At 45.2% G+C, this 14,977-nt stretch overlaps 1 protein-coding gene across 3 annotated transcripts in view; it reads right to left on the bottom strand.

Moving 5' to 3' along the window:
• LOC139929800 (BAR/IMD domain-containing adapter protein 2-like) overlaps positions 1-14,977 on the bottom strand; it is a 51,116-nt gene that overhangs the window by 22,861 nt on the left and 13,278 nt on the right. For all 3 annotated transcript variants that reach the window (XM_071922838.2, XM_071922840.2, XM_071922839.2), the window contains exons 2-3: positions 13,782-13,857; positions 10,927-11,013 (exon numbers count right to left, since the gene is read on the bottom strand). In XM_071922838.2, the coding sequence (XP_071778939.1) occupies positions 10,927-11,013; positions 13,782-13,857 (163 nt within the window). The remainder of the gene's footprint in view (positions 1-10,926; positions 11,014-13,781; positions 13,858-14,977) is intronic.

A 14,977-nucleotide genomic window follows, 5' to 3' on the forward strand; every position in this document is an offset into this window, starting at 1 on the left:
GGTGGAAAGACAGTGTGAGACCTACAGAGAAATGAGAGACACACAGATTTCCCTAAAAGTCCAAAGCCCCTTAGTCTTAGCTCTAACAGCTATGCCTAAGTTAGCTATGCCTAAGTTATTTACTTGCATAGTGAAAATGTAAGCTATCATATTGGCTGATATTGACTGCATTCACCTGTCCAAGAAACCTATTTTCACGGAACCAAAATGTTATTAGTACATTTTCAAAATAATTTGTACCTCTGTCAACACCTGTCTTTTGGAAGCAATTTCTAATGTGACATTTCCTATACCGCCTCAAGTGCAGAAAACAGAAAACAAGGACTGCAATGAGCAGAGATGAGAATTTCAATAAAAGTTAGACAGTTGATCCAATCATATTTTGGTATTGTCTATTCAAGAAATCACAAGCTTCATAAAAAAAAATGGTGCATCACCGTCACAGAGAAATGAATGAATTATGGTAAATCTTATCCTATCATTGCATAATCATTGTATCCATTAATAATATAATGAAACAATTTGAAATTAAGTACAAAGAACAGCCACGTATTGGACATTTGTGAGAGCAGGGGCGGCATATCTAAGTGCAATATCACACCATATCAGAAGGTTTTTATTTATTTATTTTTTGCTTCCTTATTTCACACTGCTTCTGCTGTGTTCTCCTTTGAAAGCTGACCTACTAGAGTATCTCATCTATTACAAAATGCTTGGTAGGTGAAATTAGAGCTATACCTGAAGTGGCTTCAGTGCAAACTTCAGTGCAAGTCTTTCTGTCTGTCTTTCTGTCCTCACCAAAGGGCTTTGGAGTGGTCTCTCCATCTCAAAAGACAGTATGTACAATGCAAACTGCTACACACAGATGACACTGAAGTGAGTGCGACGGTTTGGACTTCAACTGCTAAAAGGAACAAAAGGGGACATGAGCAAGAGCAGCAAAGCAGGCTGTTCCTCCAGAGAATATGTATCTATGCAGGAGACAAAAACAGTGTGTAATTCACAGTCTGCGAAAGACAAAGAATGTTAAGAACATCGCTGGCAAACTGTTGGTGTAATTGATAGATTACTGTGACACTGACTGACATTTGCTGTACTAGTGAAGTCATACAGTAAGGAATTAATGCCTGAATGTCTGAAGGGCAACACAAGCCCAATCAATCCCATGGAGCTTGTTAGCAGCATCAGACATTTCCCTCCCTGCCCAAATATCTCGCCTCTTACAGATTCTGCTGTCTATACTAACGGACTAATAGACAGTGACATAAATTATGAACTTTACCGTTCAATAAATAAGACAATGTCCACAGTCCACAGGCCTTTTCTAACGTGTTTGTTGCCATCATAAAAGCCATGAGCTTTGTGTGTGTGTGTGTGTGTGTGTGTGTGTGGTGTGTGCAGGAAAACCCAAGAAAGTGTGAAAAAGAAAAACTTGCTATTCTTTTAAAATCTCAATCCAGGCCATTTAATGCCTCTACAGTTCCTGTGTGCCCATGCAGCCCAGGTCTCTTGCCTGTGTGCAACCTGCTGATCTTGTGTCTCATAGGAACAGAGAAGCAGGCCAAAGCATCCTGTCAGCTCCCAGCAGGCCTGCTAAGCCGATTACAGATACTCATCCCTGATCACAGCTCCTCAGGCTTAAAAACCCTGCCATTCTGTTGGCGGCTTCAACTGGCTGGATCAATTAACAAATGAGCAGCCATCACAGTGCCACAAAACAAACACACACACACACACACACATTTTTAAGTGGGTTAGCAGTAGGGCAAGGTGTTTGCAAGAGGCCGGAAAGGTAGAGAATGAATCAGTCTATGAGAGCTTTCATCTTGTCATCTGTAGCTCCATTACTGCACAACATAAGAAGCCAGAGTGCGAAAAAAATAGGATTCTGCCATGCTGCCAACACTTTGGAAATGCAAATAGTTACCATGGCAACTTCAATATCATATCGCACAACAACAACAACAGAAAATTGGACTGCAACCTTCAGGGGCTAGTAACAGCAGAGAATTCAATCAAGAATCAATAAGAGGCATATTGTGGAAAATTTGACTGAGCTGTGCTACATTGTCGTTTCAGACAGAAAACACTGGCAGGCAAGCAGCAACCTGTGAGGTTTAGTTTAAGAGCTGCCAGTCTGACAAGGACATCCGCATACCAGCTAACAGCAGTACAGATACATGACAGACAGGTCGGTAGGTGCAGTGAAAGGCAGGTACGCACACACACACACACACACACACACACACACACACACACACACACACACGCACACTTGTGTTATTTTACTTGTGATGGCATTCTATTGATTCCTAATTCCTAACCCTAACCTACAAGCCTACTAGACAACGCCATGCCTAATTTTAACCCTCTGTCCTCACAAGCGGCTGCTTTTCCTGGTTCTCTATCCTTCACATTTGGACCCCACACAACACAGAAAACACACGCACTACGGAGTATTACCCACCCACCCCCACCCACCCCCCCCACCCCAGTAAATCTACCCTCAAAGTCGTGTCATTATTGTATCAATATTTCCCATCTCGCTGCAACCCCCGCCCTGTGTCCCTGGCTGAGGGAAAACAATAGCGTTCTTTGTTGGGAGGCTGAGCTCAGGTTGATCTGCACCTGCAGCTCCGCAACAAGTAGACACACGCCTGCTAGCTGAAAGCACTGAGTCAGAGAAGGAAACACGAACGCAGGACTTCAGTCCATGTGAACAGACTGTCCCCTGAAGTATGACATCAGCTTGTGTAGCTGTATTGACTGCTTGTGTAACAACAGCGATGAAACACCCACACAGGTAGAGAAAGAGACAAACAGAATAACAGAATGTGGGCTACAGCGCAGAGGGAAAAAAAACAAAAAAAAAACGTGAAGTTTTTGCAGAGTTGGAGAGAGAGAGAACAAGAGAGACAGAGAGATGGAGCGAGGGAGAGAATGGAGGTGGATGGAGAGACACTGAATCACTGGTGAAGGTCAAGCCGGATTCACTATGGGTTGTCATGGAAGCAGGATAATGCTAGGGTCGTTGCTATGGGAGAAGTTGCAAGACGAGGGGCAGCTGCTGAAAAGCACTGTGGAGCTACAAAACGCTGTTTAAAGATCTCCTCCCTCACTATCCGCTATCATTACATCAGCATCTATCTCCCAGGGGGGGGCAGTGGAGTGGGTCCCACCGGGGGAGTGTGTAAATGTGCGTGCGTGTGTGTGTGTGTGTGTGTGTGTGTGTGTGTGTGTGTGTGTGTGTGTGTGTGTGTGTGTGTGTGTGTGTGAGTAAGAGAATAGTGATGTTAATGCTTGCCTACCTGGCATCCTTTTCCTCAAGTCATAGGGGAAACAAACATGGGCAAAGATAATGGGGCAGCGGATGTGTGAGACACAGATAATAGCCAAGAGCCTGGGTGGCCGTGTTTCTGTGTGTGTGTGTGTGTGTGTGTGTGTGTGTGTGTGTGTGTGTCCATGTGTGCATGGTAAGTGCACTTGCTACACAGCTACAATAACTAAACAGAGTTAATCTTAAATAGAAGGCAGCTTAAGCTCTTGAAGACCGTCTCTTGCTCTCTCTCTCCATAGCTCTCTCTTACCCACACACACACACACACACACACACACACAAATACACACACTGTTTTTATGTAGTTTTCTATGTCAACTAAATTTGAGCTCTTCGTCCACTTAGGTCATTCATGTAGGCTCTCACAGGAGAGTGCTATTGATATGCTGACACACTGCTAAAATTGGAAGTGCAGTTCGCATGCAGCTATGAACACACACACACACACACACACACACACACACACAGTCCAGCGTCACAGCTGCTCAACCTACTAACCTAATATGAGTTTACCCCGCAATGGTGTCATCCCATGCATTTAGGACATACTGTAGACTTAATGGGAGAAACCCAAGACTTTCCTCAGACCAGAACTGGGCCAGATAGCATTTGCGAATAATCTTGGCGTTTGTTTTAACCTGCTGGGAATACCAGATGGGTGGGATTTACTGCATTAGAACAATTCATATCAGTCTCATGTAAGTTGTCAATCATTGTCTACTGGGTACTATGTAGCAAATCCCAACCATCTGGCAATTAGGCTAAAACAAAGCATAAGAATACTATTTGGTCCAGTTCTTCTTCAGACTGAGGGACATCTCATCAGTGATGCTGAAGCGGAGAGGAACACATGCATGAGAAAAATACAATTTTCAAAGTCTGGTTCAGAACCCAGAGGTGAGTCATGGAAAGTTTTAATTTTTTTTGATGTAGACTGTAGAGTAGAAGTTTAGTAGACTAAGAGAGTGCAATAAGTACAGTAAATCAATTGCGGGCCATGACATTAACTAACATAAAAAGAAGGTCTCCAGAGAGAAACTTTGATGCACATCACAAAACTTCCTTCTGATGACATATCTTTCTTTCCTCGTCTCTGACAACACAAGCGACTGAATTACGAGCACTCTGGTTCATTTGACAAACTGGAGAGAAGAGTGGAGAGAGAAAGGATGAGATAGGAGAGAGATAATGGTGAGAGAAGTAAAAAAGACAGGAAGATTGAAAGCAAGAACACAGTGACTCTGACTGTGACATACACACTATGGTGTGTGTTTGTGTTGTGTGCGCGTGTGCGTGCGTGCGTGCGTGCATGTATACGCGTGGCTGTGGAATCCTTTAAAGATCTGAGGTGTTCTTGGCTCTCCCCTCCTTGCAACAAAGTCCTCTAAGAAACAAAGTGTGAAGTTTAAAGTGAGGAAACCTCAACATGAATGAGAAGCATATTGTACTAGGGACAAATTAAGCAGACAGAGAAAAATCCCTCAAGAATAGAGTAATGTCAAGCGATACCTACAGCTAAAAGAAAAGAGACTGTTGTGAACTCATGCATTTCAAGCTCAACGGATGGTATTGTCTTGTCCAGGACAGTCGAGCTGAGCTCTTTGTACTTAAGCAGAGGCAACAGAAAAGAAATCAAAGTCATGCAGCTACCTGTTAAGGAATGAAGATTAAAGGGAGGGGCTGAGTACAAAACCAAGCTGTGCTGTTTGTGTGTGTGTGTGAACACACGGATGTGTGTGTTGCACTGTGATGGCTGCTCATTTGTAAATTGATCCAGTCAGTCCAAGCCTCCAACAGAAAGACAGGGTCTCCCTAAACACACAGTATGCATTGTGTATGGCTGAATATTAGGGGTGTAACGGTTCACGTGGTCTCTCCGTAATTGTTTGGGACAGGACCTCGGTTCGCGGGGTGCAGCATGCCTTTAATGGACCAACCGGTAAGTTGTGTGAGCACGTGCAAGATTTTGTTGTCACAAACTGCATATATGTTGTTTACCAGCAGATATAGACTGCAACTGATTTGTCTGATTACAAACTGATTTTTAATCCAAATCTCTAAATTCCTTATATTTCCGTCTTGCAAAGGTGACATCAAGTGATTTAACAACCATTCAAACTGATAGAAGAAAAGTTATGGTGGTATTAAGGAAATCTTTTGAGCACAAGGCAAATATCAGCATATTGTTTGAATTATCTGATAAGTCAATGGTCTACAGACATAGTCCTGTCTAACAAACATTCATATGGCTATTTGAATAAATGACAGAAGAAAATAATTATCACACACAAATATTGAACTATTTCAGCCAAGTGTAACTGTATGACAACATAATTCACATTCATTATGCAATAATTTAAAAAAAATCAACAGATTAAGTTAAGTAATTAATTTACCAAGAAAAATGAAAAAAATATATTGTTTATCAATATGAACGTGCTTCTTTATTTACCTCAGAACTAGCCATAAAAGTATATCTGTCTCAGTAGCAACTGCAATGTACTGATAAAGAGCTGTGTCCAGATGTATTACAATTCATATCACAATTGAAAAATCCAGAAAAAATGTAATATCAATATCATGCAGCCCTAATACTGTATGCATATGTAAACACAGAGACCAACATGCATGCACCTATGTACACTTGTGCTCAGTAACACACACTCACACACACATGGATCCTATGACAGCCACTGGCAAGTGTAAAAGACAGATTGCATAATAATGCTTGATAATATAAAAATCACTCATCTCATTTCTGTGATCAAATCTTACTCTCTTCCACTACAGAAGCAGCATCTGATTTCCTCGGGAGCTCTTTCATATTCATAACCAACAGCCTCCAAAACACACATACCAAAAACGGGGTTATGAATATACCACAAGACCAAACCAGCCAAACACTGAATTACTGGTTTGATAACGGTTTCACATTTAGCATGCCAAGTCTGTGGTGCTGTAAGCTGTCAGCCTATCATGCTACACAGTGCGGCATGAATATACGTCAGCTATGATGACAGGTGTGTGTCGATGTGCGTCTGTGTCTGTTCGAAAGAAGGGGGGAACAAGCAAGAAAGACAGAGTTATTTATGCGCCGCCGTCTGTGTCCATCCCAGCACTTTCTAACCTCACCTTCAGCACATTCCATCCCCAGGAACAAATGAAGGGCAACGTGCATGTGTGTGAGAAATAGCTGGAGAGTGTGTGGGCCACCGGACTCCCATCATGCAATGCGTGTCTCAGAAATAGAGCAGGAGAAGGCAAGGACTCCTGGGATGGTGGCGCAGAGCTAAGAAAAGAGCTCCTTTGCTCCCATTTAAACAGGGCCAGGTGTTGGAGGAGGAGAGAGGTAGGCCAGACTAAAGACAGAGGGATACACAAAGAGAGAGAGAGAGGGAGAGAGAGAGAGAGAGAGAGAGAGAGAGAGAGAGAGAGAGAGAGAGAGAGAGAGAGAGAGAGAGAGAGAGAGAGAGAGACAGAGAGACAGAGAGAGCCCTGTGTATACTGTCTGTTTACTTGTGGGTGCTCCTTCAAATATGGCATGCCAGAGTTAACGCTTCACCCACCATCGCCAACCGCTCCTCTTAAACACAGACAAGCCATTTATCCTCTTAGATGGCATCCATTTACCAGCAGCAATTTAACAGCTTATGTCCCAGATCCATTAACCTAAAAAAGACAATTATGCCACATCAGTTTGCAGCCTCATTTTCCCTGTGTGATCCTCTTTTTCTCAGGTAATTACTGGGAGGGATATGAGATGTTTTTCATGAGCCCTCTCCCCAACCCTAGCCATGAGCGATCCGTCGGTTGACTACAGTTTAATATGGCCTCTCTTTTCTCCATTACTTGCGATTTCCCCTAGGACACGTCTTTGTGCTGAATCATACATGTGCCTTATTACAATGTGGCAATTAACTTAACAAGGTTACAGACGTTGATAAAACGGCAGAAAGATATTCAACGCCCTCTGGCTAAGGAGTGTGGAATGCGAGCGCGAGACTTCTCATACGTCTCCAGGTCCTTGAAAACCGCCTCTATTCAGCCGAATATGGAAGAAAAAGAGTTTCAAAAAAGACTGAGATTGAACATATGAAGCACGTTAACGTTTGCATTCTATGGGAGAGCTATCACTACTATACAACAAAGTGTGTTGTCTGAATCCTCACCCTGATCCTTTGCCTCTTCACTCCCGATGGAGAAACACTAGCCATGTAGGGCAGCATGGTGGAACACGCCCAGCTCAGCACAGTGCAGCTCTCAACTCTACTTCACCTGACGCACCGAAAAGAACGAGCTAACCAAACCGGTGAGTCATAAATAACAAGGCACTTAGTTAAGAATAACATAAACACAGCGAAGCATAGCTTGTCCGTAAGGGTGGTCGTAAAATACCATAGCCCAACAAACTCTACGTTTCATGATGTATTTCCCTAGATGGGTTGGAAAGCTACAAATGACACAAGGGTAATAAGTGCTCGCTCCTTTTATATGAAATAAGAAGGGGGGAGATAAAGGAAGAGGAGGATGCCAGAGAAAAGATAGTGATAGAAATGAAGGAGGGAGAGCAGGTGTGTGTGTGTGCGTGTATGTGTATGTATGTGTGTGTGTGTGTGTGTGTATGTGTGTGTGTGAGTGGGTGGGTGGCAGAGTGACAGGCGATGATTAGCCCAACCAGAGGAGGATGTGTGGGAGGGAGTGTGTGGGAGTAGTGGGGCTGCTGGAGAGAGAGACTCTGTCTCTTCAGGCGGAGATATACACAAGTGGATTAAAACAGCGCACAAATAAACACATAGAAATGACAAGAAACACACACTCCACGCACAAAAATGCACCCAACCATGTAAGTATAACATGCATTAACACATGCATAGACACACACACACACACACACACAGGCGGATTCCTGCGAGGACATATGGGAGCGAAATGAATTGAAACTCAAGCCAGGGTAATGCATGTTGATTTGTGGATAATGTAAACAGCATCAGAGGGCATTATTTCATAAGGCAATTTCATTCCCCGCTTTAAGCATAATGTTTATGTGGAGGGAGAGGAGAGGAGGGAGGAGGAAGAAAGAGATGGAGAGCAGCTGCCGACTCTCAGATGTGTAGGTGGGACCATTTGTAGGCCGTCTCATACTGAGCCCCTATGGCATTAACAGGCTTTAAAGGAGGTGCAACAACAACTCAAACTCACAGCACGTGCGCACACACACACACACACACACACACACACACACACACGCACACAGATCAGGCCAGGTCTACTGAAGAGAGGCCTCAACTAAATGACAAAAAGTGCAAAAATATCCATCTTATCAAGTAATTTAGTATAGGATGGTGTTTTAAAATCAAACATTTCTTACAAGTGAAAAAACTGGGTGAGATCTCACTTGTCTCCAAGGCAAATCAACTGGTTTCATTATCATGATGCTAGTGGAGTGATTTGCCGTTTATCAAAACAACTGCAGTGGAAACACATTTTGTTTACTTGTTCAAAGGAAAACAAGATTTCAAGACTCCACACTAGTTTAAATCACTTCTTAAGATGATTATTTTTTTGTGGTGAATTCCTAAAACCTCAACATGCCACAATTAATATCCTATCTTCAGGCAATTTACTTAGACATCTCTCCCATCCATTTGCATTAGGCAAACAGGCTGTGATTGGTTGGGCTATCTGCCAGTCTGTCCCCCACCTGCGGACACCTCCATGCTCTCCAACCAGTCAAACAGGAAGCAGCTCGCGCTCTGGGTCTCACCCCAGCGCACGCTTTGACAGCAGGTCACAGCGGTGGCAGAGCCCTCAGGGTGGGGACACTTAACCGCGGCCGACAGGTGGCTGGAAAACTAAATAGCGCCGACCCTTCCCGAGGGAATCGCACCGGCAGGGGAAAGTTTAAGGGTGTAGCCAGTGCATTGTAACAGAGACTGGCATAACATGGATAACATGAGCTAATATCTTTAGCTCTGGCACAGCAACATGTTTTTCATAACTGATAACTGCGTGGAACCATTCACTCTTTGGGTAAACCTTGATGAATATAACAGAGAAAAACAGACAGATATAAAGATAGAGGGATGAGTCTCTTGACCGTGAGAATGAGTCATTTCAAATATCGAGTTGAGTCCCTTTACAGCTCTTCCTTCAGGCAGCGCCTTTGAAAGGTGGAATGAGTTTCCAGTTCCCTCATACGCACTTGTGACAAAAGGGGTGGATAAAATGACATACTGTACTTCCACACACACAGACACAATTTCAAAAATTGACATTTTCAGTTCCCCTCATACAAATGTGTAACAACAGGCGTACCAACAAGCGTACACGTACACGCATATCCAATAATGTCTACTCATAGAATTTCTGACAGGCATATCTTTAAAGTAAGATAAAATCCCATTGAGTTCTTGCCGTGAGAAAGATGAGATTAGATGAGTGGCTGTTCAAATCCAGTCAGATCACGCACGCATCTCTCTCCTCTCCCTGCGAGTTCAGATGAGGATGTGTGGCAGTCTGGATTGGGAAAAGCCTGCTACTGTAAGCGGGGCTCAATTCAGCACGGAGGTACCTGTGTCAACTCTGCAATCAATGGAAAAGCTCGAAGGGGCTGTGAGTGAGGGAAGGCCTGTTTGGTGAATAAAACATCCAGGGAGCACTTTCATGTCCCTTTCAGGTCCCTATTGGCTGGGCCGAGGGAAACCCAAACTGGATCTGGGCTCCACTGCAACAAAGGCCCTGTCAAATCAACAGCTAATTCTTACACAGATCAAGCAGTCCAGAGCGCAATCAGTGCGAGGGAAATCTCTTCAAACAGCAGCTGATTTCCCATGGGCTGAGGACAGCAAACACAGAGACACTCTGAGACACCGGTCACCAAGGAAACTACATGTGAGAGGACAAGGTGTCGGTTCCCCGAGTGAACTCTCCATCTTTGTGACCGGAATACACACACACACACATCACATACTGTACACACAGGCGCCACCACTCCATTACTCCATGACATCCAGTCTAGCGATGCATTCTTCCATGCAGAACCAATGCATATCACACTGGAACCGCATCAAATTGGCAAACTGCTGGCTGTCACATGGAAAGACTTTTCTAAAATCAAATCTTCAGCTCGGATGAAAACATTTTACCAGCGTCTCCCCCGGATCTCATCTATACTGTTGTTAATAAATGATGCTTGGCTTTCTCCTCGCTGTGCCAGGTGGGTGGTACTGTACACATTGTTACCTGTCTCTATCTCTCACGGCTTTTCTCCGGCAAGTTGAGGCAGAGAGCGTGCCCATGAATAAGAAAAAGTTATTTCCTCAAAGACACAATCTAACCGCAGGACTACAATACATCAGTAAAAAGAAAAACAAAAGAAAAAAACAAAACACTATCGACCTAGACAATTCTCTCTCATCTCTACTTAGCTTCTGATGCCACATTATAACACAGGCAGCTGATATTGGATGTTCTCTGTGTGTGTGTGTGTGTGTGTGTGTGTGCAGAGAGCATGTTTCTGTTAGAGAAAGAGAAAGAGAAAGTGGCGGAAGAAGGGCATCAGGTATCTGTCAGCTCCGTCAGTCACTTACCCAAATCTTTGGATCCTTGGCTCTCGCTGGCCAGTTCGCCCATTCTGACGAGAGCATCAAAGTAGCCTTTGGCAGCAAACGTCACATCTGGAGACAAAGAGGAACAACAACAGAAGGTAATAGAGAGCAGGAGAGTTATTCAGTTACAGGTATAGAAATGACAGTTACTGTGCAGTGCGTCTTTACACAGAGCCTTGCAGTTTAATACTTGACCTTTTTCAAATTTGTAAACCATATGAACACATAATTGTAGATGGACTTCTTTTGAAACTGATCCAGTATACACGATCATATCATGCTGTTAACCACAATTGCCCTTGTGCGTTTCTCATTCCATTTCATCCTTCATGCCAACATGTCTGAACAAGGGGCAGCAGGGTGATGCAGTGACTTGGGAGACCTTCCATCAGCAGGAGGATTCAGGTTCTAAGGCTCCACCCTGCTGAGGTGTCCTTCAGCAAGACAGTGAATAATTACCACCTCCAGGGGCGCTGTTCTGTAGCGGAGCCTGCACTCTGACCTCCCTGTGGAGGGGGGGCAAGTGAAGAGAGAATTTCCCTATGGGATCAATAAAAGTATCATAATATAACTCTAATTGCCCTGAAAGTTTAATGGGCTCGCCTATCTGATCAAAACAGCTTATAGTCTGATACACCAGAGGGTTCAAGGGTCATGCAAACAACCCGAAGTGCATGAACCCCCCCCACACGGGTGGGGGGGTTCATGCAGGGGGGTGTGGGGGGATCGTGTGTGCAGAATGTGTGCACACACACAAAAATGCTTGACCTTTGCTTTAGATCTTGAGCATACACAAATCCACTTTGCCACACCTCTTCTTCCCTCCCAATGATTCAATACAGCTGAAGAGTACTCCAAGCTGCCCAGATCAATATCCACCTCAGCCCTATTATTCCATCTGCAGCTGTGCTGGCTAACAAAGGTCACACAGGGCAGAGTCAACTTCCAGTGTTGCCTGCCTGATTGCCACGCAGCCTGCCAATCAGCCCATCTCCAGTGAATAACGGCGGCTGCCTTTGGGGGCGAATTAAACACGGGTCCAGGTGACAGATGGGCCCAGTGCCTGCAGACAGCTGCCAGGTGAGACACACATTTGCTACAATAGCCTGGCAGGGGCAAGCCAATTCTAGCAGGCAGATGTAGTCTTGCGATAGAGGAAGTCTCTCAGGCTGCTAGCCTCAGAGCTCTGCTCCAAGGCTGAGGGACATATGCTAATGCTAATCCCAATTACAGCTGAGTCAACGGCAGCAGACGCGTGTATTTCCTCCTTCCCTCTTGCTGGGAAACACCTGAGAGCTGAGAGAAAAGCCTCCAGAGCATCGCTGCCGATTTCTCTCCATTATGCTAAACATGCTTCCTGCCTGCCTTGATGTGGAAGTGTGTGTGTGTGTGTGTGTGTGTGTGTGTGTGTGTGTGTGTGTGTGTGTGTGTGTGTGTGTGTGTGTGTGTGTGTGTATGTGTGGTTGGGGTTAGGTTAGTTGGGGTTGATGGGAGCTCCAAGAGATTTTCCAAATGTTCCCCATACTACAGGCGCTCTCCTACTGCTGATAGTGGTGTAGTGTGTGAGTGAGTGAGTGAGTGTGTGCAGTTGGAGGGCGGCTGAGTAGATAAGCTGGATCTATATGGGTACTTTACTTCCCTCTAATGAAATGTGTGGTGAGGGGCTGACAGAGACAGACTGAGAGGATTACCAGATCTCTGATTGCAGAGCAGACAGGCAATCGGTAGGGGAGGGGCTCATCTCAGAGCTACTGATCCATCACTCATCCTCTGCTCTAGGGGGGAAGAGGAGGAAGAACTGCACATCTCTTAATCAGGACGACGATCATTTCCTCTACCTTTGTCGTTGTCATGCTCTCCGGGACTTGCATAACAAGTTCCAGGTTGCATTTTGTAGGCAGTGTGGAGCCACTCAAAAGTATTCATCTGTGGCTTTTACACTTACTCCTTGTTGTGAGATTCAGCGACTAAATGCAGTGTTGAAAACCTGGAACTCACCCATAGCCAGATCTAGCAGACCTACCCACGAAGCCTTGTTGGCGTTTCTGCTGGTGAATAATTTCAGTGATTGCACCATGTGGGCAAATGTGTGTCCTCCCATCCCCTGCCCCCAAATCAGAGCCTCTTAGTCCCTTGGGTTGAGCCAATCCCGCAAAGTGGGTCTTTAATGGCTCAGTGAGTCCCCACCAGTCTGTCTCCTACCTATACCAAGCCCTGGATTAGTTACTATGCGGGTCAGGGGATAGAAGCACAGGCTTGGGGAGGGGGTAGAACCCCCAGTCTTTGCTGGATTAGTTGGACTGAAAGGTCCTGCCTTGTGTTGGGGGTGAGGGGAGTTCCAGGGGAAAGGTTTTGGGAAATTGCTATTGGGTCAGAAGGAAAATGGAAATCTAACAACACAAGTGTTGCTGTAAGAGTCTATGGTCTGACAAGAGAAGCCTGCAATGCATACATGCACACATACTTCCTTTTGTTTATTTGATTTATTACACTGGTGATCCATCACTTGATCAAAGAGAACCAGTGCTGACAGTGGACTATCCTCACTTCTGCATCAGATTAGTGGCCCTTTGTGTTGCTCTGAATACACCTATCCTATACAGGCCGTGCCAGAGGCTGCGCACCAGATGATAAGACCTGCCCATTTGGCAGGGGGATAAATATTGTCCTTTTTCAGTGAGACAGTAAAGGGAGAGATGGGTAGATAAATATATAGGCCTATACAGAGAGAAAGGGAGAGAGAGAGAGAGAGAGAGTGGTGTCTTGGCCGTCTGCCTGAACCTGCAGCGAAACAAGGACGAAGGAGGAAAAATAAATGAGAATAAAGGAGAACTCACTGGCGAGGGCCTTCTCATAGCTCTTCCCCATGGCAACAAAGTTCCGTAAGCAGGGGTTGAACTGCTCCATGATGGTCTGAAACAGAAAGCAAGAGAGAGAGAGAGAGAGAGAGAGAGAGAGAGAGAGAGAGAGAGAGAGAGAGAGAGAGAGAGAGAGAGAGAGAGAGAGAGAGAGAGAGAGAGAGAGAGAGAGAGATGGGAGATGGTCATGTCACTCGTCAGCAGAGGGGGGTCAAGGACAGATAAGAAATGCATTTCTGTCGTCACAGGAACACAAAGACTTATGCGAAGCTCTATTCATTCTCTTTCACACTTTCCCATGCCTCCCCCTCTCTCCCTTTCTTACATACGCACATCTCCCTCGCTCACACAGCACTCGGCAGATGTCTTGAATGTTAAAGGAGATCAATAATGACACAATTCCTCCACCCACGCCCTGCCCCCTTATTGTGAGAGATAGCCGAGGTGGGAGGAGGCAGGAGAGGCCGCTGTTGATTCTGATGGCTTAGGAGTGGGAGAGGCGCTCACAGACTGACAACTGGGTGACTGTGAAATTCTCATTGACAGGGCTGCATATGGTTAACCGACAGTATTACACAGTGGACGCAGAGGCTCATTACGGTTGTGAGAGAACAGAACAGTGTGGATTCTACAGATGAACAGAAAATACGATGACGCCGCTCATAATTCATAAAGATCTAGACTTTAAATTACTGTTAAAACACTGGACAAAGGTAACTGTGTGACGTAAGCAAGTGCTGCAGAGACACCGTACTACACCACAAGCAGAGCCAGCTTGAATGCAGCGAGAATGCGTGATACCTGACATCTCCCATCACCATCTTTTTCCTCTACCTCTGCTCTCCTCTCCTCCTTCCGCCTTCCTCCCCCTGTGCTCCTCCAGGGCTTCCTCCAATTAGCCGGTCCCCAGTCAGCTAGTCAGGAACAGCCAGGGGACAGAGAGACAACCACAACACTACTGCAGCAGCAGCAGTCCCTGCACAAGCCATCAATACTGCAGGAGAGCACTTTATAATCTACCCCTATTCTCTATCCACACTGTGGCAGAATAATGGCACGGTGCCACCGCTATCTACCTGAAACGACCCCAACAGCTCATCCCGAAAACCATATTTCCTCTTCTCTTCTGTCAGACGTCGGCATCTTCGCCTATTCCTTCATCTCGCTGTCTGTCT

Source organism: Centroberyx gerrardi, chromosome 7 (genome assembly GCF_048128805.1).
Source record: "Centroberyx gerrardi isolate f3 chromosome 7, fCenGer3.hap1.cur.20231027, whole genome shotgun sequence".
Classification (NCBI taxonomy): Eukaryota; Metazoa; Chordata; class Actinopteri; order Beryciformes; family Berycidae; genus Centroberyx; species Centroberyx gerrardi.